The 25,178-nt window shown below is 38.3% G+C and overlaps 1 protein-coding gene across 2 annotated transcripts in view; it reads right to left on the reverse strand.

Moving 5' to 3' along the window:
* LOC139937845 (tropomodulin-2-like) overlaps positions 1–25,178 on the reverse strand; it is a 106,795-nt gene that overhangs the window by 66,566 nt on the left and 15,051 nt on the right. For both annotated transcript variants that reach the window (XM_071933192.1, XM_071933191.1), the window contains exons 2-3: positions 14,957–15,127; positions 7,014–7,173 (exon numbers count right to left, since the gene is read on the reverse strand). In XM_071933192.1, coding sequence (XP_071789293.1) covers positions 7,014–7,173; positions 14,957–15,082 — 286 coding nt within the window. In that variant the 5' untranslated portion in view covers positions 15,083–15,127. The remainder of the gene's footprint in view (positions 1–7,013; positions 7,174–14,956; positions 15,128–25,178) is intronic.

Here is a 25,178-nt window from a genome sequence, read left to right on the forward strand (position 1 = left end):
TGAGCAACATTTGAAAACGCCAAAATCGTAAGACCTTTACTTCCGGGTCGTTAACCTTGGTCAAAGTTCGCCTTCGTGTTTTTTTTAATCAAAAAACAACTTTTGAGCTTACCTACGGCATAACTCAAGATTGAGATCGATTTGAACCTTGAAACTCAACAGATAGTTGAATCTTAGTATCAAGACACCAAAGGCCTATTTATGTCATAATGATGTCATTGGGTATTAAACAACAACAAAACAGCGTTTAAAATTTGTAAAAATCATATGGCGCAAATTTTTTGGGGGGAATTCCCAACAGCACGCTCTTTTGTCCAACAAAAGAGGGCGCTGTTGATTATCAAATCTGTGTACAGCATCCCAAGCAGGGTGAGCAAAATTTGCTTCTATGAGTTGCAAAAAAAAACTGATGCCAATCTCACACATATTGCATTTGTGAAGAAACAAGGAGTTGTTAAAAAGGGTGATAACTGGTTTAACTATAAAATAACGACACTTTGTATAAAAAGTCTTCTTTATGGTTCAAAAACATTGAACTACGTCATCACATAACTTTCAACCGAACACCGTGTTTTTGTATTAAACAAACATTCTATGTCTAGTTTCTTCTTCCCATTTTTGTCTCAGTCGATTAATATTTTCCAGTCCCTTAATATTTCACCGTCCATGTTTATTTCCCCGTCCCAGGTTTATTTCCTCTTCCCCTTTTTTCATTCCCTTAATATTTCCCCGTCTGTTTATTTCCCTGTCCCAGGTGTATTTATTCTTCTCCTTTTTTCATTCCCTTATTAATTTCCCCGTCCCTTAATATTTCCCCGTCTATGTTTATTTCCCTGTCCCAGGTTTATTTCTTCTTCCCATTTTTTTCTTAGACGATTAATATTTTCCCGTCCCTTATTATAATATTTCCCCTTCCATGTTTTATTTCTTCTTCCCATTTTTTTCTCAGTCGATTAATATCACCACCCCCCCCCCACCCCAAGGGGTATTTGGGCAATTCCACGTCATGGACATTACGTTTTGAGACATTTTTAGAACTTTGTTGGTCATTTAAACACACCAAGTAGCTTTGATTTAGAGTTTTGTGCTTGATTCTAGTATCTTGTGTCCTAGTAAGTCAAATGATACTATGTATTTGGAAAAGTTCAAATTAATTAAGGAGTCAGAGCACAGCTAACGAGCGTCATGGACATTACGAAAAACGGAAGTGGGTTTTGGGTACAACACACTCAATTCCAAAACTCTGTGAAGTTAAAGTTCAAAATTTTTAGAATACCTTTTTATTTGCTAAACAGGGAAGTAGTTAACATGAACATTGATAATATTTTTAAGAAAACCTGTCAACTTTCTTGTTACACATCTTAATAGAGCGTCATGGACATTACATTTTGGGTTATTTTTAGCGTCATGGACATTACGTCAAACTTGTAAAATGATGCATCATGCTTTTACCCTGAATTTGTAAACCCATGTGCTGCCTTGCTCTTAATATGGGTTTTAAACTAAAATGAATGTCCCTATCTTAATGTTTAACCTCTTCCAAACATTTTTAAGAACCAATCCTCCCCCAGAATCTCACTTAAACCCCGCCCCTCAGTAAGTCCCCTTTTTGCACTTTCCGTCCACATCCAACCAGGCTGGCTTCTGCCTTGGAGTAGTTATGATAGACCAGAGATGTAGGTATACATGAAGTAACCTTTTTTTCTAATTAACTTGAACATAATTCCCTTTTTTGTGTTTCTCACATGGTAATTGTTCATCTTGAGTAATATACTGAACATCTTGCGTCAACATTTTGTGACGACAGTAAATGGAAAATAAACATCAAAGGTTTCTGTAATTTTCAAAGTTGATCTGAATACTGCTTTGTTCAAGACTGGGAGAACAATTCCCAGAAGATCAGTTAAAATGAGTTGGGAGGACTTCTTGGGTGGAACAGGTCAATCGTAGATGCTTCCTTAGTTTTCCAAATACGAGACAGTCATTGAGGTCATCCTCTACACGTTCCACCTAGATTGACATGCAAAACAAGAACAGAGAACAACAAATGAAGGAAAGATTGGCTGCATGGGGCTTTGTTTATCACAATCATGTTTCCATGTTTTGTCTTGTTTTCTCTCTATACTTTTTCTGCCTCTGTTCTCAAGTCTAGCCATTCTGAAATTATGTAAAAATAAAAAATTACTTTATGTATGATGTCTTTGTATCCAAGCTATCCGTAGATGTGTACAAATCTGCATTACGCCTAGGCCTTGAGAAGTCTTCTATGATGATAAAGTCTGTTTATAATGTCCTACATTCATCTAAACATGTCTCACCAACAGTTCACATATATATTTCAATGTCACTTGAATGTTTTAGCAAAGAACAGTTCCATGAGCAAACTCACCTGAAAATCTCGGATTTGAGCTGTCAGTTTGTAGAATCTGTGCACGATGTTGCCACTAAACGCGCTGCTAAAAAAGAGCTTGAAGTAAATTTCTGATGAGGTCTATGACAAATGTTCTCTTTGACTAGTCCAGGTTTACCTACAATAGGTCCATTTGATAAATTGTAGCATTTACCTTCAAAAAGGTAAGTGTCATGTGACATGTAATGTCCATGACGTAATGTCCATGACGCTAAATGTAATGTCCATGACGCTCGTTAGCACAGTTGTAATTAATTTTTTATTAATTTTCTTGCATTATAGGATTAGCCCCTAAAAACTAGCTTTGCGTATGCAGTCTCATGAAAATATCTCATACTGGCTTTAAAATATAAAACTACATGTAAACACCATGCAATGTCATGGACATTACATTTCATAATTGGTAATTAAGGGCTAATTAAAACGAGTGGCAGCACCCTGTGAATAAATTGACAATGAAGTTTCTTTAAAATTGTGAATACTTACCACCAGTTATATGTTTTAAGCCAAGAATAATTGGAATATCATCTAAAATGTAACCAGGAGGGCATTTTAGACAATTGTGCCAAACATTCCCCAAAAATCATGAATTTGGCTCAAAAAAAACTTTTTTGATAAACGATGAAAAACATGGACAACCAAAAAAAAAATGAACAAAGCTAGATTTGAAATCACTGGGTATCACTCTCTCTTGCTACTTTAAATTTAAATCCACAAATTTGACTTCAATTTTTTGGGCCGAGGACACTTTTTGGTGGAATTGCCCATTTCCCCTTCCCAGTTTTCGTTAATCCCATCCCTGGTTGTTTCTATTTATCTACCCAAAATACACCAGAATGACCCCATGCCAACAACTCCTTGCATCAAAGGTAAAAAATCACAAAATTCGGGTAGATGTGCTGCAATTGTAACTATACTGGGGTTCTTATACAAAATGTTACATTTGATGTAACTTGATACAAAGTATAACAACACTTCCACATTTTTGCTTTGTACCACCTGCCCACATTGACCACTTTGCTGAGACTCTGCTCGTTGGGATGGGGGAAATAAACATGGGACAGGAAAATATAAAGGGATGGTGAAATATTAGGGGAGAAAACAACCGGGTAGTAGGAAATAAACCTGGGATGGGGAAGGGACGGGGAAATATTACAGGACTGAGAAAAACTGGGAAGGGGAAATAAACCTGGGATGGGGGAATAAACCTGGGATGGGGAATAAACCTGGGTAGTGGAATAAACCTGGGACAGGGAAATAAACCCGGGACGGGGAAATGCTTAGGGAGAAAAAAAACACAGGAAGGGAAAATAAACCTAGAGCGGGGAATAAACCTGGGACTGGGAAATATAAAGGGACAGAGAGAAAAAAACGGGGAAACAACCCAGGACGGCGAAATAATTATTACGGGACCGAGACCCAAAAAAAAGCGGGAAGAGGAAATAAACCTAGGACGGGGAATAAACCTTGGACGGGAATAAACCTGGGACGGGACGGGGAATAAACCTGGGATGGGAAACAGAGAAAAAAACCTGGAAACAACCCATGATAGCGAAATAACTATTACAGAACCAATGCTAAGGGAGAAATACTATGGGACAGAGTAACACCTGGGATGGGGAAATAAGCCTGCAGGATGGGAAATAAACTTTGGACGGGAAAACAACCCGGACATGGTAATAAACCTGGGACAGGAAAATATTAAGGGACATAGAAAAAAACGGGGGACACAACCCAGGACGGCGAAATAATTATTACGGGAACAAGAAAGAAACAACAAACGGGAATGGGGAAATAAACCTGGGACGGGGAAATAAAAAGTACAACATTTTGGCTTTGTCCCCCGCTGCTCACATTATTGGCCACTCAGACTCCTTATCATCAGCATTATGTGTCCCCAAGGTCAATGCCTTTGTCTTAACATTCCGTCAGTGGTAGTCAGGTGGGAAACCATGAGAACTCGGCGGGTTTTCCTTCACCAATGACCGACCGTGGGCAGTAGCCTACCTGCCGTACCCACAGAAAAAAATGTACACAGATTTGTCTGTTCGTTGACTTTGTAGTTGCAACGATACAATTTGCCTCTGTGGGGGAATTGGTGAAAAGGAAGCTTTTTTTAATCCACTGCGTGGTGAGCAGCGCGCTGCAGCCGGCCGCAATCTTTAGAAAATAGGACAATGATCATGGTCCATTGTTATGGATGATACTCTATGTGCCGCACTGAGCCTAGACTTGACGGGCCGCGGTTCGCCGACCCTCGGCGCTTCAAGGCGGGCTGCGGCCCGCCGATAACATTATTTTTTACGCTGCCCCTTACTCTAACATCCTGTTTATCGTCATGTTCATTGGTCACCGTGTGTTTGCATAATGATTACGGAGGTCAATGGGTCATCTGTTGTGAGTTAAACCGGATGTGGACTTTTTTATTCTGTCCACATACAAAGTTAAAAGATAAACCCGAAACGGTCTAAAGATAAACCCCCTCTCTGGACAGTTTATCTTTAGTGGGTTGAACTCGATTAGGTCTAACTTCAGAACCGTTCAGACACACAGAGTTGAACTCGATCGGGTTGAACCACGAGTTAAACCGACTTAAGTACTGTGTCTGAACGACCTCTGTGAAGACCAGTCTTTGACAATTACCAATTAGTGTCCAGTGTAATTAAGGACAGAGTTAAATTTCCACCTGCAAGAAGGATTAATAATGCAATTAAGCAGCGGAAAATCTTTGTGCAAGCTAAAACTGCTTTTAACTCTATCAATTAATGTCTTTTAATAATAAGCAAAATCATTAAAAGGTGAGCATAAAAAGACCTAGCCGTGGAAGTGTTGTTACAAATCTGACAAACTAGATCAAGTTGAAATGTCGACAAAATATCATTGATCTTACATAAATTCAAACCATGTAAAAGAGGTGTAGTTTTACAGTACTATGGATGTATGAAGACCCATGGCAGATTTAACAAGCTTACCCTGTGTTTTTCAAGATTTTGGAAAGATGTGGCATTGAATTAACACACTGACATCCGTAATAAAACAGGGGTCAGAGCTGTGTTCCAAACTTGAGTTTTAACACAGGTTAAACTGCCATTCCTACACATGCCAATACATCACCAGAGATGCCAACATTGAACTTTAAAAAAGAGTAGCATCTCCCAAAAGTTAAGGGCGAGCGTGGCTTGGGCTGGGCTCCCTAAACCGATCTTTCTATTACTCTCTACAATGCTAATTAGCTCATTTTCAGGCATTGTCGTGAAATAACAATTACCTCTGTATGCACCACCAGAACAGCTACAAATGTTTATAATGGCCAGTGAAAAAAAAATCTGGGAAAAAAAAAAATCCCTCATCTTCTGACTTTGTTTTAAAAAAAAAACATAACCAAGGGTGGCCTTACTTAAATGTTTTTGTTTTAATGGTCAGAAATGCAACAACAAGCTTTTTTTTTCTCTTGGGAGAGAGAAAAAAAAAAAAAAAACCTTACCACATTCGCATGGAATGCGATAGACTCCGGCACGGGTGGAGGGGTCCTTCTTGTCCTTGTGCGATTGGAGAGAACCATGGAGTTTCTTCGGAGCGGAGTGATATACCTTAATTCCTGCTTGCTTGAAGATGCGTTGGAGGCGATGAGAGGGGGACCTAGGTATGGTAAACTAACTGCGGGTGTGTGTGTTTGACCTTGGGTATATGAGACCCTTTGGTCGGGGGGGGGACGGGCTTGCTTGTCTTGACTTGCTTGGCGTTGTATCCATTCCGCTGTAGAGAAGTGGTGATGTGCTGCAACTCATGCTGGAGGCTGTCCCGATCACAAATGGTATAAGCTCGTTGAACCAGCGCACGGTTGACTGACGACTTGATAGCTGGATGACGGAAAGACCGCTGATCCACCACCCAGTACTTAAGCAGCATGCAGCATCAGAGTCCAGCATTCTCCAAGAGACGATCAGAGCATACTGATCGAAACGTCGAGTTAAACCAACGGTTCTTTTCAGAACCACCCCAACTCATTTAGAGATTATTACATGGTGTTACCGCAAACTCTTCTACATGTATATCTTATCTCCACCATGCAAAGTTTAAAATCCTACAAACACCCAAGTAGGTAATGGAGTCAGTGATATTGAGTTTACTTTCATTCAAAACCCAAAAGGGATCCGATGATAAAGTGTTCTTACCATTTAAGAGAGTACACCTCATTTTACTTTGGTTGAAACGCAGACCATGTGACGTAATATAGTCATTTGCATAATCATTAAGCTTTTGGAGACCAGTGACAATTAAACTAGAAAGCAACAAATCATCAGCATAGCAGAGAACATTTAAGGTGTGGGCAATAACAATACCACATTCCATGGCACTTAGACCAGAAACGAGATCTCTATAAAACAGATTAATAATGAAAGGAGATGATAACCCTCCTTGTCCCGTGCCTTTACAAAATGTTTCAGCCAATGTTTCTGTTAATATTGCTGACTCCCTTTCAAAACGAAGACTATAATTTTATACGCAAACACAAAGAGTAGGCCTACTTCTTTTTCCTCTAACTTTTTTTTAACAAGTACTTAATAGTTTCTTGCTGAATGCAAATGGAACATTAACTCACCTCTTTTTTCCCCAGCTTTATAGGGAACTTTATCATCCCAGTCTTTTTCCTCCTTCGCTTTTTTCTCAAGGAATTCTACCAGATGTTGTCTGTCAAATGGACCAGTAGGTTGTTTCTTTGTGTGCTCCTTCTGTCTGTCTGAAGCTGGTAGGGACTCATTCTTAATTAAGAAAAACAAAACTATTTCTTTAATCTCTTTAAAGAATTGTGCGTACTGCAATAAAGATAACTAGACAATAACTGTTTGTGAACATACACAAAGCTGTTCCGTGTTGTTTGGCTTGGTAATATGTGCTTCATTGCCCAAGGAATCTATAACTGAAAACAAGTTTTTAAAATGTTGTGTAGTTCTTGATATGGTCCAACTTCCAGTTGACCCATAAGTAAAGGTCAACATGGGGTCACAGCTACTAAAGGCTAATCTGCAATGCCCAAAAAGTCTATAGCTTAAAAAGTTTGAAAATCGGTTGTGTAGATCTTGAAATATGGTCCCACTTCCGGTTGACCCAGAAGTAGAGGTCAACATGGGGTCACGACTTCCAAAGTTAATATTTAATGCCTAAGGGTCTATAGGGCAGTTCCATAGAAATGTAAACCTCAGTGCCAAAATTTCAAAATGGCACTAATGTGACAAATGAGGCATCATTTTGTAGCTAATTGTATGAATTTTAATCAAATATAATTTGTTACTGAAAATATTCAGTGGCTCAAGTGCTATTTTCGACTGAAAAAATACTTTTAAAATAGTGAAATTGGCTCAAAAATAATGTTTTGCCAAATTAATCAAAATTTTTACTGTGGTTAAATAGTGTTTGTTTTGGTTTTGCACCTGTTTGAAGTTTGCTATGGTAACAACACAATGATGGAAAAAAAATTAAAAATTTCTTTCAAATTTTATGATATTCAATATTTTAGGAAACTTACTTTTCCGATGTACGTCCGACACCAAAATAGTGAATATTTTAATCTCCCTATTTCAACCGTGGACAAAAAATTTTCAAATTTACACTACAAAGCACAATTGATGCCCTCTATCTAAACATGGAATTATTTCCTTAAAAAAATCTTCTTAATCGTACTAAATCCTGGTGTCGGACTTGCATTTTGTTCGTACGTCCGACACCAGTACGTCCGACACCTCCAAAATAATTATGTGAAAGCCTTTTTGAATGCCTTTAAAATATCATACAAAGCTATAAATTGGTACCTAGGGTAACTCTCACCCAAATCACGCCTCCAAACAAGTGTATTTCATTCCCCTTTTTTTCTACTGGCTGCTAAAAACACAATAATTTTAATCCGCAGAAAATTTTAATTTCCATTTCCAAAACCCACTGGTACTTATAATTAATATAAGAAAAGCTTGTTTTTCGCAGTATATTTGTTAAATTCAGGTACATGTGGTTACCCCCAAGCAAGGATAGAGCTCTTATTCATTTAGTAAACTGTTGACAATGCTCTAAAGTTGGTTCTTGAGAGAAAATATCAAAACATTTAACACCAAAATTCTTGGTGACCTTTGACCTTGGCAACAGTTACCCACAAAGAACTTTAAACTTTAATTTTTTTAAACACTCCAATCTACAACATATTTGGACCAAATGTAATTTTGAAACTTGGGTGTTTTGCCAGTTTTGGTTGCCACAGCAATGCATAAGGATACGCATGTACATCATGTACAAGTTGCATTACACATGCACATTGTTTCTATTGATCTCAAAACGTCGTATAATTTGACAATTAAACCACTTTTTTCAACAAATAATGATTTAATCTGATATTACAACACTAAATTGGTAGATTAAATCATTATTTTATAACAAAAGTGAAAAGTTGAACTGATTGTTACCTATTTTTGAATGCAATTTCGGACAAGTACGTCCGACACTGTGAAATGTACATCCGACACCAATATATTAAATGCCGTTCCTTAAAATTCAAATTTAAAAACCAAATGTCTTATGGTAAAGTGTAATGACAGAGGTCTGATGAATCCATAAATAAGAAAAAATTGCATTAAAGTTCAAACACATCACAGAGTTTGAACTACAAATATTGGTTTTCATAAAAAGGCGTTTCTCCGAGTACGTCCGACACCATGGTGTTTTGGGCGAATGGCGTCTATATCCAAAGACATGGATGAATAATTTTTTGATAAAATAACTTTAGTGACTGCCTTATACCTCTATCCAGAATAAAAATTATTTTTATTTATACCACTGTAATAATACACTCTGTTAAAGTGTCTGAAATGTACGTCCGACCCCGTGAAACTGCCCTACATGTATAACTGAAAAAAGTTTGAACATTGGCTGTGTACTTTTTGAGATATGGTCCCACTTCCGCTTGACCCGGAAGTACAGGTCAACATGGGGTCAAAGTTGTTTCAAACTAATCTTTAATGCCCAAGGAGTCTATAACTGAAAAAAAAGTTTGAAAATTGGTTGTGTAGTTCTTGGGATATGGTCCCACTTCTGGTTCACCCGGAAGTAGAGGTCAACTTTTGGTCACGGTTTTGCAAAGTTTATTTTTGATGCCCAAGTAGTCTAAAACTGAAAAAAGGTTTGAAAATCGGTTGTATACATGCACATGTAGTACTTCCACTTTCAGTTGACCAGGAAGTAGAGGTCAATTTGAGGTCATGGTTTTTCAAAATTAATCTCCAATCCCCAAGGGGTCTATTTTTCATGCCAAATGGAAGTACTTTATACTGATACATCCCTTGTACAGACTTTAGAAAAGTCAACTCTGTAACTAAGTCTGATACTTACCCACTTCCTAGAATAGAAGACTGTATCGATAGGCTTGAAAAAACTAAGTTTGTTAGTATACAAATATTGACTGCTTCGAGTGCTATGGTTAAAACTATGACTCCCGAGGTGATCCACGGAGCGTTCTATTTTCCCGAGGCGAAGCCGAGGGAAAATAGAACGCTCCGGGGATCACCGAGGGAGTCATAGTTTTTAACCATTGCACGAGTAAAAGCAGTCAATATTTGTTTTATAACACCCCAAACATTTCTAAAACCTGTATTATTATTATTAAGTTACAGACCTGAATGCTACAATCCACGGACGACGCGAACACAGATTGCAAACACTTTTACCTACTGTGTTGCATGTAGTGTCGGACAATCTGAAATGGTTACAGACTATTAATTTATCATCCTCGTACACGCAACGGACGTCTGGGTAATGCACGCCGTGTGCTAGTCTGTCGGACTAGCGCACGGCGCCATGTGCTAGTCTTCGGACTAGCGCATGGCAAACCGACGCTCTAGCACACGGCCGTCGTCTAGCAAAACTAAGACATGTCATGTGACGCGCTCTAAACCAATGAGCAGGCACAATACTTGCAAGGGGTGTTATAATACATACTAGTCCTTTATAGGACTCTTTCTCTGTACACAGGAACAGAGTCCTAACTATTGAGGCCCGTTTCTGGGGCGGAAAAATTTCACAGCTTCATAACTTAAATCTTACCTGCAACAAGCCACTAATTTTCAACATATTCACATTCCATGGCGGCATACATTTTTCTGCGGTGGGTTTTGGTCCTCATATATTCCTCACAAATCCGTCATTTTCGTGAAATAATGCAGCTTCCAACATTAAAAAATTCCCGTTTCGATCATTTTCTCACAGTGTTGTCTGTTGTCGTGCGTACGCGTATACATTCGCGTGCAAGACGCATGATGCAAGCTTAGACGCATGAATTCTTGGTCACCGTTCTTGACTGCATAGCGTTAACAACAAGCACAATTCACTGCATTATTTCATGAAAATGACGGATTTGTCAAGAATATATGACGATCAAAACCCACCACAGAAAAACATATGCTGCCATGGAATGTGAATCTGTTGAAATTGGTGCTTTCTTGCAGGTAAGATTTGAGTTATGAAGCTGTGAAAATTTTCCGCCCCAGAAATGTACCCTGATGTCCAGGACGTCACTGTAGTACAAAACGAAAGTGTAAGGCCGCCAGGGCTAAGTACATACAATCTATTAAAAGGTTACTGGCAAGTTCCACTTACTCCATAGTCTAGAGAAATATCAGCCTTTGTTACTCCACAAGGATTGTATCAGTATAAAGCACTTCCATTTGGCATGAAAAATGCCCCGGCAACATTGAATCCATTCCAACGTATGATGAATAGTTTAATACCATTTGAAAGAACACTTAGACAGTACCGATGCGTTGTACAATAGACTAACTGAGGCTAAACTCACTGTTAATCTGTCAAAGAGTCAAATTGGCAAGGCCAAAGTCATATTTCTTGGTCATGTAATTGGTCAGGGGGAAGTTTCACCAGTGAGTGTGAAAATCGATTCGATAGCAAATTTCCCTCAGCCAATAACAAAGAAAGAACTGATGCGATTTGGGGGCATGGCGGGTTACTACCGCAAGTTTTGTCGAAATTTTTCCGATGTGGTTGCCCCGCTCACCAATCTGCTTTAAAAAAGCGCTAACTTCACTTGGACTGAGAAATGAACTGCCATGCTTACAAGCGCACCAGTTCTCGCTGCTCCTGACTTCATTAGACCATTTACTTGCAACTGATGCTAGTGATGTAGGAGTAGGATCAGTATTATTGCAAGAAGATGACCAAAATGTGGATCACCCTGTTTGTTACTTTCCGAAGAAACTTAACCGTCACCAACAGAATTATTCCACAGTCGAAAAAGAGGCATTGGCTCTACTTCTTGCATTACAACACTTTGAGGTTTATCTTGAAGCAGCAGCACAGCCTATTGTAGTGTACACAGATCATAACCCACTTGTGCTTGTTCAGAACATGAGAAACACAAGTCCAATAGGAACCAATGAGGAACCAATAATATGAATCAGCCCGCTTGGGGTAAGCAATCAAAGAAGAAGCTGACATAATGCTCTCGATGCGATCAGTACATACGCGGTCGAGTGGCATAGCCGGGAAAATATTCCCGCTCTTCGGAGCAGGGCCTGTCCTCCTCTTAAACGATCGCCGTTCAACGGGGGAGTCGTCCGTTTTCTCGGCGGGAAGGTCCAACACACGGGCCATGTCCCTCAGGACAAGGCGCAGTTCAGTCTCGGCAATTGAGAGCCGTTGAACACTTGAGGCCAAATCGTCCTCTTCCGGGGATGAGTTGCCGGACACGGGAGGGTCAGACACATTCAGTAACTGCTCATCCAACGGCAGGGCTGTGCCTAAGGCATGTTGCTCTACATCCCGATCGCGTCGTGTACATACATTCGGTTTTGTTTTTTCATAAATGAATAATGATCTCCACACTCCGTGCGTGGAGAGTGTGGAGACCACTTACATGCAGTGATTGGTCAAAAACTCTCCATGCATTGAATGGGGCAGGGGTTTGTACACATTATTGCATATGCATTGTATTGCGTTGTCCACATTCTCCACGCAGGGAACATGACTCCCCATAGTGGTAAAAAAAACAAGGCCCACACTCTCCGCGCAGGGAGTCTAGTTTATTTCGTTCGAAACTGTACATATCTCAAGAAGTAATTATGATATCAACACAATTTATATGTCAGTTTGAAGACCGTTGATTCTGCTCAAAATGTTAAATGACATACATGTAATGTCTGTTTCATCTTTATATTGCGTGTCCTGATTGACCTCCATCCTGCCCATGCGTTCACAAAGACATAGACCTTTTCGCAAATACTGGGGCGCGCGCGTAAAGCTTGGAATACTGTGCATTGTGGTCTGATAGCTGGTGACCAAATTTTATCCATTTTCTATCCCTCAATACACCTTACTCAACAGTCTGCGCTTGCGCAGGTGTATTTGCGAAAAGGTCTATGTTTGTCTCAAGCTAGTTGATGTTGCACCCTCTACTGTTGATACACAAAACTGGCGCTACATTTGTACAACCAATCAGCTATTTTCACAATATATTTCCATGAAAAAGAAATTTGTTTGTGACCTATTTAAACCTTGCCTCCATTTAGAACCAGTTTTTATTGTGACATTATTTGTTTTGTTTTAAACTAAACTTCAAAGTCTGTAGTTGACTTGCATTAATCATCGCACTGTGGCAAACGTTTCTAAAACATTTTAATTGGATTATCAAATCTGTAATGTACAACATCCCATGCTGGATGAGCGAAAGTTTTAAAGGGCTTTCATCAGTGTGCAAAATAAAACCCAAATAAAACCTTATGCCAATGTAATACAAACATAATGCATTTGTGAAGAAACAGGAATTGTTAAAAATTGTGATGCAAGTTTAACAATAAATAACGCCACTTCTTTAAGAGTCCCTGCCTGTAAGAATGTACCAAATTAGGGGGGGGGGGTGTGATTCATGGGTTCGCAGATCTTCTTCCAAAAAATTAGAGTGATACACCATCATACCAAACGAATAAATCCAAAATTTTAGTTTGCTGACGCTTTCGGTTTTGGAGTTACCAGTTATCAAAGTTTGGGCCAAAAAGCCCTCAAGAAACGAATAGTACATTCCCTGTAAACACAAAAACGTGCGCCAAGGTCATCCCAACAAAAGTAAAACATTTTTTGAAACCTCCAGTTGGGCTTATAACAAAAGTATAAAAAAACAAAGGTCAAAGGTCATATGAAACTACACTACTGCCCATTTCGGGCGATTTTGCGTCGTCTAGAAATCCTTTGTTATATTGGTGGGCCAACATGATCCCAATTATTTTTCAATTGAAATCTGTTTAGGAACACTCAACTTAACCAAATACAAGAAAACATTGATGGGATCTTGTTGGCATAGATACTTACAGTGATGAAAAAAGTGAATGTTGTGCCAATTTAGGCCAAAATGTGTGGAATGACAATACTTTAGAAAATTTTCAAAAAATCTTTTGACATGCAAGTTGCAGAGATCCCAAGATTCTTTTTTCATTTGTCATTAGATGAAAACTGTTCCAATACCCAGTTGCCATAAAAACAATTTTTTGTTGTTGGCGCGCAAAGTTACGGAGGTGCGAAAACGCAATATATTGGTAAAATTTGAACTTTGACCTCTATTATCTCTCTGCGCCAATGAGATCCCACGCACTTTGCACTTAAATTTGTTTTAGGGATGCAAGCTCTTTCATGTGAACTTGTTTAATTCATGGGATCTTATAGGCACGCTGAGTTATGAGGCGTTGAAAATGGCATGAGGGCACTGTTCGTCAAAGGTTCAGGTGCGCGTAACATGATGCGCCAATAAGATCCCAATTTTTTTTTTTTTACTTTTGTTATAAGCCCAACTGGAGGTTTCAAAAAATGTTTTACTTTTGTTGGGATGACCTTGGCGCACATTTTTGTGTTTACAGGGAATGTACTATTCGTTTCTCGAGGGCTTTTAGGCCGAAACTTTGATAACTGGTAACTTCAAAACCGAAAGCGTCAGCAAACTAAAATTTTGGATTTATTCGTTTGGTATGATGATGTATCACTCTAATTTTTTAGAAGAAGATCTGAGAACCCATGAATCACCACTTGGTACACTCTTACAGGCAGGGACTCTTAAAATATAATCTTGATTGTTCTTTTGAATTACGCCATCACATTACGCTCAACCGAACACCGTGTTTTTGTAATGAACAAAAACTCTATGTCTAGTTTTTCTTATTATTGTTGCAGGGTTCTCTACAGGGACGCTAAACCAATCCTGCACTATCGTCAAATTGCGCAAGTACATGTAATTCATGCACTATGGGCATATTTCGGCAAAATTGCAAAAACTATTGCACAATAGACAAACCATTCCTGCACGATCGGCAATTGCAAGAACTACTCCTGCAAGATCGACTGATTGGCAAACATTTTTGTGCAATAATTGCATACGAGAGAAAGAGAGATAGAGGGGGGGAGAAAGAGAGAGAGAACACAAGTTATCGCTTGAATGTCGCACCACTAAATTAGTATTCATAATATTATAGAAATAAATAAAACAATAGTACATGTAGTACAGGTACTTACATCAGGATCCAGTTCTTCAGCAAGTTGCTCAAGTTCCTCTTCAGTCAAAGTCTTCAAAATTTCTTCAGCATCTACATCCTTGTACTTATCCATATCTTTGTATATTCCATATTTTGTGTTGGCCATCCTTAAAGCTTGATAAAGGTTGTTCAACTGATTTTCTTACCATATCTGTTGCAAAAACATTCAAACAACATCGTTTATTATTTTTGTTCTACCTACAAAAAACTGATAGCACTATCAATGCCTTTTCAATCCCTCATTTGCTATAAATTGTATTCATTTTACACTGTCAGCTACCTAAAATATTTTTTTAATGGGTTCGGTATTTGCCAACTGATTAAAAATGTTGGCATTTTCACTTGTTAAAATAAATGAGAACACCTCCAAAAACAACAGCTTTAGTTTTAATGAACATGAACAAGTTGATTGCCCATTTTCATAGCAGATTGTGGAAACAAGATATTTTTGTTATTACTTTTTTTGTAATCAAGTTAATTACCCATGGCAGTTTTGTATGCCAGGAATGTGTTTGAGTCAATGTCATGTTTTGTTAGCTGTTTCATAGCGCAGCGCAGCAAAACAGCTATCGTTTTTGTTAAAAGTTGTTGATTTTGTTTTTTTGTATTTGTCTGTTTCAGAAATGACATTTTATAAATGCTGATTTGCTATGTTCCTAAAGAGCAATTGCAATGAAATTTTCGGTGATGAAAGGTAATGGTGATCATCACAAAACAAGGATGTCATTATGACATCATCACAAGTCACGTGACGTCAACAAGTGTTTTATTTTAAACACTTGAAAATCTATAACAAATCAGCCACAAGAGACCGTAGGTTTCTGTTTGCGGGATTAGGTAGGGATAAATTAGGTCTTCTTTTTTCTTTTTTTGCGTGACCTCACATGACCTCTACTTCCGGTCGAAACAGGAAGTGCCCTTTAAATCAATAATAGCAAAAGTTATGAAGTTGCTTTGAACAATGTTAATGCCTGGCAAGAGTGGGCAGTTCAAAAAAAATGTAGATGACGTAAAAAAAAGCAGTAGCGCCCTCTAGCGGCAGGCTGAAAACTCTTCAAAATGGACTTTTTGAAGAATTGTGTGAAGTTTTGTGTAATCACTTCAAAATTTACACAAATGTTGACTGTCAGGCAGGTATCATATGTGGAAAGTTTCAGATCAATGACGTCATCGGGGGTCACCTGACGTGGTATTAAAGGTGCACTTTTTGAACTTAAATATAACTCCCGAAGTAATGATGCAATTATAGAAACTTAGTAGGTTGTTAGATATTGGCAAGTTCTATTGAATTGTGAAATGACGACATGATCTTTTGTGATTTTTTTCATTTTTACACCTTTAAGTAATAAATTGCTAGATCTGAACATGGTATAATCCAAAAGATTTTTTAAATAGGCTGGATTTGTCACAAGTGCTTTGATGCCAAGATAATTTCAAATTCAGTTGAGAAAGTTGAAAATGTTATTACGAAACAGCTCTGCATTTGTGCACATTGCAATCATGACTAGTTTTTTAGCAGTTTCGTAGCCAAGCCCAGCGAAGCGCAGCGAAAACAGCTCTTGTTTTCGTTAAAGTTTTTTTTAGCTGTTTCGTAGCGCAGCGCAGCGAAACAGCTCTTGTTTTGGTTAAAGTTTTCTTTATTAGCTGTGGTCGGAACAGCTAGGGGCCTATTGAAATCGGCAAGATTTTTATTTGTTATTACTATATTAATATTATTATTATTATTATTTGTATCCGTCAAAAGCCCATACGTGTAGGTTTAACCAGGGCATTTTGTTTAAAGGAACACGTTGCCTTGGATCGGACGAGTTGGTCTATAAAAAGCGTTTGAAACCGTTTGTTATGAAATGCATATGATTAGAAAGATGTTTTAAAAGTAGAATATAATGATCCACACAAGTATCACTCAAAACTGTACGGTTTTCTTTTTACATCGCGAACTATCACGGTCGGCCATTTATGGGAGTCAAAATTTTGACTCCCATAAATGGCCGACCGTGTTATTGGACGAGGTAAAAAGAAAACCACGCAATTTCGAGGCATATTTGTGTAGATCATTGTATTCTACTTTTACAACATCTTTCCAACCATATGCACTTTATAACAAACGGTTACAAAACGCTTTTCAAAGACCAACTCGACCGGTCCAAGGCAACGTGATCCTTTAAGTCAAAAGTCATACTTGGCTTAGTATAAAGGAGTCAGAACCTATATCATACTAAAGCTTAGGTCTTGAAGTTACAGTTAAATGTAATTAGCTTAAAATAATTAGCTTATTGACTAAGTTATAATGGCATGAATATTTAATTAGCCTATCTTTAGATCACCATATCTCAAAAAGTATACGTCCGATAGTCATACTCTTTCCCTTTTTATACTTGTGGGGTACTGTATAACAATATGAGGGCCTTAAAATCCGGACGACGTCATGTGACGTCATGTATTGCACGTTTTGTGTCTATGCACAAACACAACGGCTCTTCATATGTCAACATTTAAATGGTCAAAACCACAATAACTTAAAAATAATTTATCTGTTCGTTTCCTAAATTTGATATTCTGTGTTAAAAAATACACTGATTCTAAAAATAATGGTTTCCGTCCATTAAAACCAATCAAGGTACGTCTATAATTACTGAAATATTGGCGTCATGGGTACAACGTAGTACTTCTGGATGCAGTCAATTTCATAGGGAACCTTTCTCATGGTTGGTCCAGTACAGTGAGGACCTGTTTGGATTGAGGACTTACTTGAGGGGAGTCTACGACGCTGTCCTGATGTTGGCATCCTTGTTTTTGTTTTCTAACCGCGTTCTGGACCTAATACTTTGTACTATACTCCATTGGATTTATACACAACCAACAGGCATACATTGTTGACTGTCAGGCAGCCATCATATGTGTGAAGTTTCAGATCAATGACGTCATCAAGGTCACGTGACGCTGCCTTAAAGATGCACTTTTTGAACTAATATAACTCCCAAAGTAATTATGCGATCATGTTGAAACTTGGTAGGTTGTTGGATATTGACAAGTTCTTGTGAAATGTGAACTGATGTCATGATGACGTCATCAAATCATTTTTTATGATTTGTTTTAAATTTTTGCACCTTTAAGTCATAAATTGCTATCTGAACAGGGTATAATCCAAATTATTGTTTTAAATAGGCTGGATTGATGATAACTGCTTTGATGCAAAGAGAATTTCAATTTCAGTTGATAAATTTGAAAGTTATTAACGAAACAGCTCTGCAATTGTGCACAAATGCAATTACATGTATGTCTAGTTTAATAGCTGTTCGTGGCACAGCGAAACAGCTCTTGTTTTTGTTAAAGGTTTTTACCTGTTCCGTCGCGCAGCGAAACAGCTCTTGTTTTTGTTAAAGGTTTTTTTTTTTTTTTTTTTTTTTTTTTCAATGTTAAGAATTTTTTTTTATACCGTATTTTCCTGCGGATAAGACGCTTGGCGGACAAGGCAGATGACCCTAAAATGACCCCCAAAATATTCAAACGTCAGCAGACAAGGCGCACCAGGCGCATGTTTAACCGCACACAAAAGAACACCAGGCGCCACCCGGTGTTGGTACATTGACACAAAGACGTAATTTTGTTTCATCCAATCAGCCAACGCTGTCTATTGTTAATAACATAAAGTCCGGCCCAATCAGCAGGCAGAAACGATGGTCCGTACGCACTGTCAGAAGTTAATTTTATTTGCAACATGAACCCAGGCCCTCCCTGGACATCGGACAACCCACAACGAGGATCCCTGCTGATACAGATAACATTGCAACAACAGACGTAGCGTGTGTGTAGTAATGTATCCGCCAGCCGGGAGGTCGCTGCATACATGCACATTTATATGCACGTGTGTACACGTGCCGTGGTGTAACGTTCGAGTTTTGGGGGAAAATTGCCGTTGTTTGGGGGGAAAAAAAGTTTCGGGGAAAAGTTGCCGAGTTTTGGGCAAAAATGTTTAAATGTTAAGATTGTCCGAACTCCGTACTGTTTAATAAATTGCCGTTTTGTAACATTTGAGTATATTGGTGATTTTTTTTTATAAATATAAGAATGTCCGACCCGTCTGTTTAATAAATTTCCTTTGTGTAACGTTCGAGTTTTGGGGGAAAATTGCCGTTGTTTTGGGGAAAAGTTGCCACTGTTTGGGGTACAAACAATCGGAACTCTGAATAAATTGCCCCGTTTGAGACGTTCGAGTATTGGAAAACATTTTTGTTTAAATGTTAAGACTGTCCAAACTCCGTCTGTATAATAAATGCCGTTTTGTTACATTCGAATATTGGAAAAACTACATGTAGACAGCGAAGCTGCCATGGCGAGCTGCCGATCGCCAGATAGAACCAATGACTGACAGAAAAACCAATCATTTGATCAACTGATGGTCACAGGGGTGGAGACATTGACAAGTATGAAGTTAAGACCATTTAAGGTTTTCATCTTTTCATATTATCTACATGTAAGCAGCAATATTTGATTGAAGTTTTAAATCTGTACATCAATGCAATAAAGAGTGATGACCATTTAAAGGGACACGTTGCCTTTTCCAGAAGAATAGTTTCAATTCAGTACATCGTTGCAATAAGAAGTTATGACCATTTAAGGTTTTCATTGTTTCAGCTCATTCAACTGGAACCATTGATGCACTCTTTGAATTTTATCTTTTCATATGTATCTATACGACAGAAGCAATGTTTTAAGTTTCAATTCAGTACATCGTTGCAATAAGAAGTTATGACCATTTAAGGTTTTCATTGTTTCAGCTCATTCAACTGGAACCATTGATGCACTCTTTGAATTTTATCTTTTCATATGTATCTATACGACAGAAGCAATATTTGACTTAAGTTTCAAGTCAGTACATCATTGCAATCAGGAGTTATGATCATTTTATGTTTTTCATTGTTTTAGCTCATTCAACTGGAACCAGAAACAGAGAGATTGATTTTTGTTTAAACAAATTATTTCAAAACTTTAAGATTTAAGTTTGAGTTTGTTTCTTTAAAATCCAGATGTCAATGTTTGACTTTGAGCCTGAAAAAAAAAACTTTAACATTTTTCGTATTCCAAAAACGTTTTAAACAAAATTATTCCAAAAACTTTAACATTTTCTTATTCCAAAAACTTCAACATTATTGGAAAACATAGCTAAAAACTACAAAAAATGACTGACAAGTATATATAACAATCTCACTTGGGCTTGTACATACCAAAAACAACTCAACTCAAATACTGAAACTTAAACCAAAAACTTTAACATTTCCACTGAGTGCGGACGGCCGGACGGACGGACGGACGGACGGCTGGACAAAATCGGTATTACATAGGCTCGCATACTGCTAAAGCAGCTCGCCAAAAATTGTTTAAATATAAAAATGTCCGACCCGTCTGTCTAATAAATTGCCGTGGTGTAACGTTCGAGTTTTGGGGGAAAATTGCCGTAGTTTGGGGGAAAAAAAGTTTCGGGGAAAAGCCGCCGAGTTTTGGGCAAAAATGTTAAAATGTTAAGATTGTCCAAACTCCGTCTGTTTAATAAATTGCTGTTTTGTAACATTTTTTTAAATAAATATAAGAATGTCCGTCCCGTCTGTTTAATAAATTTCCTTTGTGTAACGTTCGAGTTTTGGGGGAAAATTGCCGTTGTTTCGGGAAAAAGTTGCCACTGTTTGGGGTACAAACAATCGGAACTCTGAATAAATTGCCCCGTTTGAAGCGTTAGAGTAATGGAAAACATTTTTGTCGAAATGTTAAGACTGTCCAAACTCCGTTTGTATAATAAATTGCCGTTTTGTTACATTCGAGTATGTAACGGAGTATGTAACGGAGTGAACATGATAAAAAAATATCCCACAACGGCAATAATATATTATTGTAACAATAACAACTTCGGACATTCTACACTTATACAATATTTTTTCCAATTAGCAAATTTCCCATAACGGCAATATTATCAAAAGGAGGAGTTCGGACCTTCTTACCCTTACAAAAAAAAATTCTCAAATACTCAATATAGTGTACAATTAAAACAATTTTTGTGTATGGAAATGTCCCACAACGACAGTTATTATTAAAAACATGGTTTTGACATTCTTACTAATTAATAAACAACATTATTTTTTTTTCCAATACTCGAACGTCTCATACAGCAATTACAGACGGAGTTCGGACCTTCTTAACCCTTCAAAAAAATTGACTGTTATCAATATCTCAAAACGGCAACTTATTTAAGACAGAGTACTGACATTCTTACTGTTGAAATAAAAGTAAAGCCAACCATAAATGTCCCACAACCGCAATACTATTGAAAACATTCAGTTCGAACTGACGTCTTCCCCTTAAAAAAATGTTCCCAAATACTCAAAAGTATATTATTAAAAACATGGGAGTTCGTCGGAAATTCTTACTATTTTTACAAACAACATTGGAAGTCTCGAACGGCAACAACAAACAGGAGTTTGGAGCCAGCCACTCCTAGCCTCACAGTAAGTGACAACTTCCCCTTAGATGTGCCGCAATGGTAACTACATTATAAAATTGCTACACTTTGTTGTAACTTGTTACAAAGTGTAACAACGCTTCAATGTTTTGCTTTGTACGCCGCCGCTCTGCTCTCATTATTGGTCAATACTGACACTCATTGTGTTTACTGCATTTGTTAGAACTTTCAAGAAGACGATCCCTGACATTGTCCTTGCATTGTGCAGCGCTCGTTTCGTTTCGATAGCTGCTTCCCAACTGAACGTGGGATCCCTCGTCTCGAGAGGCGCCCTCGTTTCATTGACAAACGAGCGAGCTTCCCTCGCGTGTAGCGAGCAGGGGCACACGTTGCCGGTCTCGCTCGTCTCGGTCCCTCCGTGCCTCGATGGCAACTAAAGGGCTGTACCGTACATTGTTCCAAAAAGCCCTCAAGCGTTCAATGTTTCTTGTATTTATTGTCATACGCAAGGTAACAACGATTACAGGCGTGATATCTGCTTTTGTGTTGCGTGATGAAATTTACAGACCTCGAAACGGTTGCGTTTTGGGGCTTATTTTCCGTGTCATTTTAAGAGATTTTCGAGTCGAACTTGGACATCGTTGATTTTACAGCCAATTTACATGCAAGGGCAAACATGATTTTCACAATCGTTCCTACCCGAAGTTTTGAAGCATTAAAATAATTCAATAAAATAAAATGTGTTTTCGTCCCTACTGACCCTCTAATTTTTTTGGCCAGTGTAATAGGAAACACACATATTATTATTTTGTTTGGCCTTACAAACAAATACAAATCATATCCTTCTATTATAGTAAGATAATGCTATGTACGTTCCCATAATACTTTTTAAAGCAAACGTCTAAAAGATACCAAAGATGACAGTTAAGTTCCCAAGAATGATTCACTCGGAACAAGATCACACACCACCTTTCATCGGGGGTTTCGAGAACAACACTTTACAAAATGGCAGCACAACATCAAGAAAATAAGTAAATTACATGCAAAATGACTCTCAAATAGATTGTTAAAGTTAATATTGATAAGTTGAAAGTTAATAGTCATCCCAAAGAAAATAATGAATGTGTGGTCTCTTTTCTACTGTCAGGTTTCCAACTGATGAACCACGTTGTCACATGACCAGTACAGAACCTCTTTTCGTAAGCTTTTATCACATCGTCATTTGAGCGGATGAAACAAGAACAGCGATCCGTCTTGTTCTTGAGCATCCAAAAACACACCGCCGGAACTCGGCCAAAAGCGGTTGGGTGAATGATGTTTGTTTGAAGTTATTGACTGTCAATCATTTTCGGAACGATTACCTGGCCACACAGAAAAAACGTCTGTTGGACCAAAAACTAGACGGAGACTGTGCAAGTCTCGCGCGGATTTTGTTTCGTCCATTACTTTAGTTTAACGTAGACCATAAAAATGACAGATGTTTGTAAAGATGTAATACTAATTAACATCATATATATACTAGTAAAAATAAAGTCAACATAATAACGAAGAAAAACCGATATTTAAACTTGACCTCAGGCAGTGTCTTAGCCAGGAATTTGGAAAGTGGGAGTGCAAACTGAAAAAGTGGGAGTGCAACCTAAAATCACTACAAAAAAATAGAAACGTGTGCGTAGCACACAACACAAGCGCGCAGCGCCGAGTCTGTCTCAACATGAACCAGTTTTTGAACCTTTCGAGCGGAAAATAAACATCGTTTTGTCAGTTTTTGAACCTTTCGAGCGGAAAATAAACATCGTTTTGTCAACTGCCAAGAGATGCAAACATTTAAATCCCAAAAAGTCTTGATGTTTCAAACAAATTCTACAACGAACAAACGATGTGCCCTTGAATTTCTAAAAAAAAAAGATCGTCATGTTTGCCGCCGTCGAGTTGGGAAAAACTGCCGAACCAATCTACAAAGCAACTGCAGAATGTATGCGGTAAAAGGTGCACTGCGCCGCGTGTCACTCAGTTACCGACACTGACGTCTTAGTAGAAAAATCCAGAGCGCGATGGTTTGTAGGATTGTGGAGATGAGATTTGTACCTAAAATAATCTGAACGAAAAACGCGTGTGAATTCTCCTCTATCACACCACGCGTGCATGGAGTTCATGCTGCCTGCTGGTGACGGTCGATGACGAAGACTGACTGTTAAAACGAAGTCAGCATGTCTCGCTTGAGTTGTGTTATTTGCACGTGCGTTGTGTAATGTGTGGTTTGTGCGTTGTGTTTTGTGTGGTCGCAATGTGGTCAGCGTTTTCGAGGCAACTTCGAGTGATTGTTTATGGTTGCGTCGTTGAAATTTTGATTCAAAAAGAAGGAAATCTGGTAAAACCAAATCTAATTTTACTCACTGCTGTTTTTAAACTGTTCAACAGCAACAAAATAATAAAAGAAGTTCAGTAATTTTCACTGAAATTATTAGACAGCACGGCTTCACCCAAGCCGTGCATCAAATTTTTGCCTGTGTTTTCAGCCCAACTGGCCGTGCTAATACGGCGTGCACGGCTCGCTAGCTAACACGTTGACCTCAGGTCAGGTTACTTGGTAAAAATTAAGAATTTGTGCCCATCTCCGATCACGAAACTTACGCAGACGCTTGTTTTGGTCACGCGGGGTGAAAAGCCTTTTCATTGGTCGTTTAGGCATCGGCTTCCTCTTTGAACTGCGTCACGCGTTTATCTAACGCCCTTGCGACGATCGTGCGTCCGCGTATAAACCAGCTTTGAGTAGTTTCACATTCGAGCGTAGATTTACAAAAGGGGTTTCAAAAAATTTAAGATCAAACAAACATCCTTGTCCCAGAGTTTTACTTTTGTCTATAACATAGACTTCAACCGATAATTGTGTATTTGTTTAAAAAGCTAAAACTAATTTAAACAAGCTCTATAGGGTATTTTTGTTGTTCAGATTCGGCATTAGGAATAAATTAAAGCAAAGATTTGATTTATAAAAAAATTAAGTTCTTCAGTTGTTGTGTTTTCTCGCTCCGGTGCACGCGAGACTTGCACAGTCTATTGCGGCATTGTTGGAATGAAAGCACGGTCATGGGGAAAATACACATTGTGGCATTGTTGGAATAAAAGGACCGTCTGGGGGACTGCGGCGTTGTTCTAACGAAAATACGGTCTCAGTGTCTGAATAGCCTTGTTTGACCACATTATTGAGTAAGGATTCGTCATACAAAGACCGTTGATTCGAACTGGACAAGAAGGTTTTTTTTTTTATTTCATCAAAAAAAAATCAATCATCAGCGGACAAGGCGCACCAAAAGATAAGACGCACCGATGTTTTTGGGGTCTAAAAAGTCAGATAAGACGTGCCTTATCCGCAGGAAAATACAGTAAGTGCTGATTTGCAATGTTCCTAAAGAGCAATTGCAATGAAACTTTCAGTGATGAAAGGTATTGGTGCAATGATGTGTCTCAAACAAGGATGTCATTATGACATTTTCACAAGTTATGTGACGTCATCTTAAATGTGTTGTATTTTAAATGTTTGAAAATCTATAACAAATCAGCCAAATGAGACCGTAGGTTTTTGTTTGCGGGATTGGGTAGGGATAAATAAGGTCTTCATTTTGTTTTGTGTGTGTGACCTCACATGACCTCTACTTCCGGTCGAAACAGGAAGTGCCCTTTAATTCAAAAATGGCAAAAGTTATGAAGTTGCTTTCAACGATGTTAGTGCCAGTTTTAAAAAAAT

The sequence above is a fragment of the Asterias amurensis genome, chromosome 5 (assembly GCF_032118995.1).
Source record: "Asterias amurensis chromosome 5, ASM3211899v1".
Taxonomy (NCBI): domain Eukaryota; kingdom Metazoa; phylum Echinodermata; class Asteroidea; order Forcipulatida; family Asteriidae; genus Asterias; species Asterias amurensis.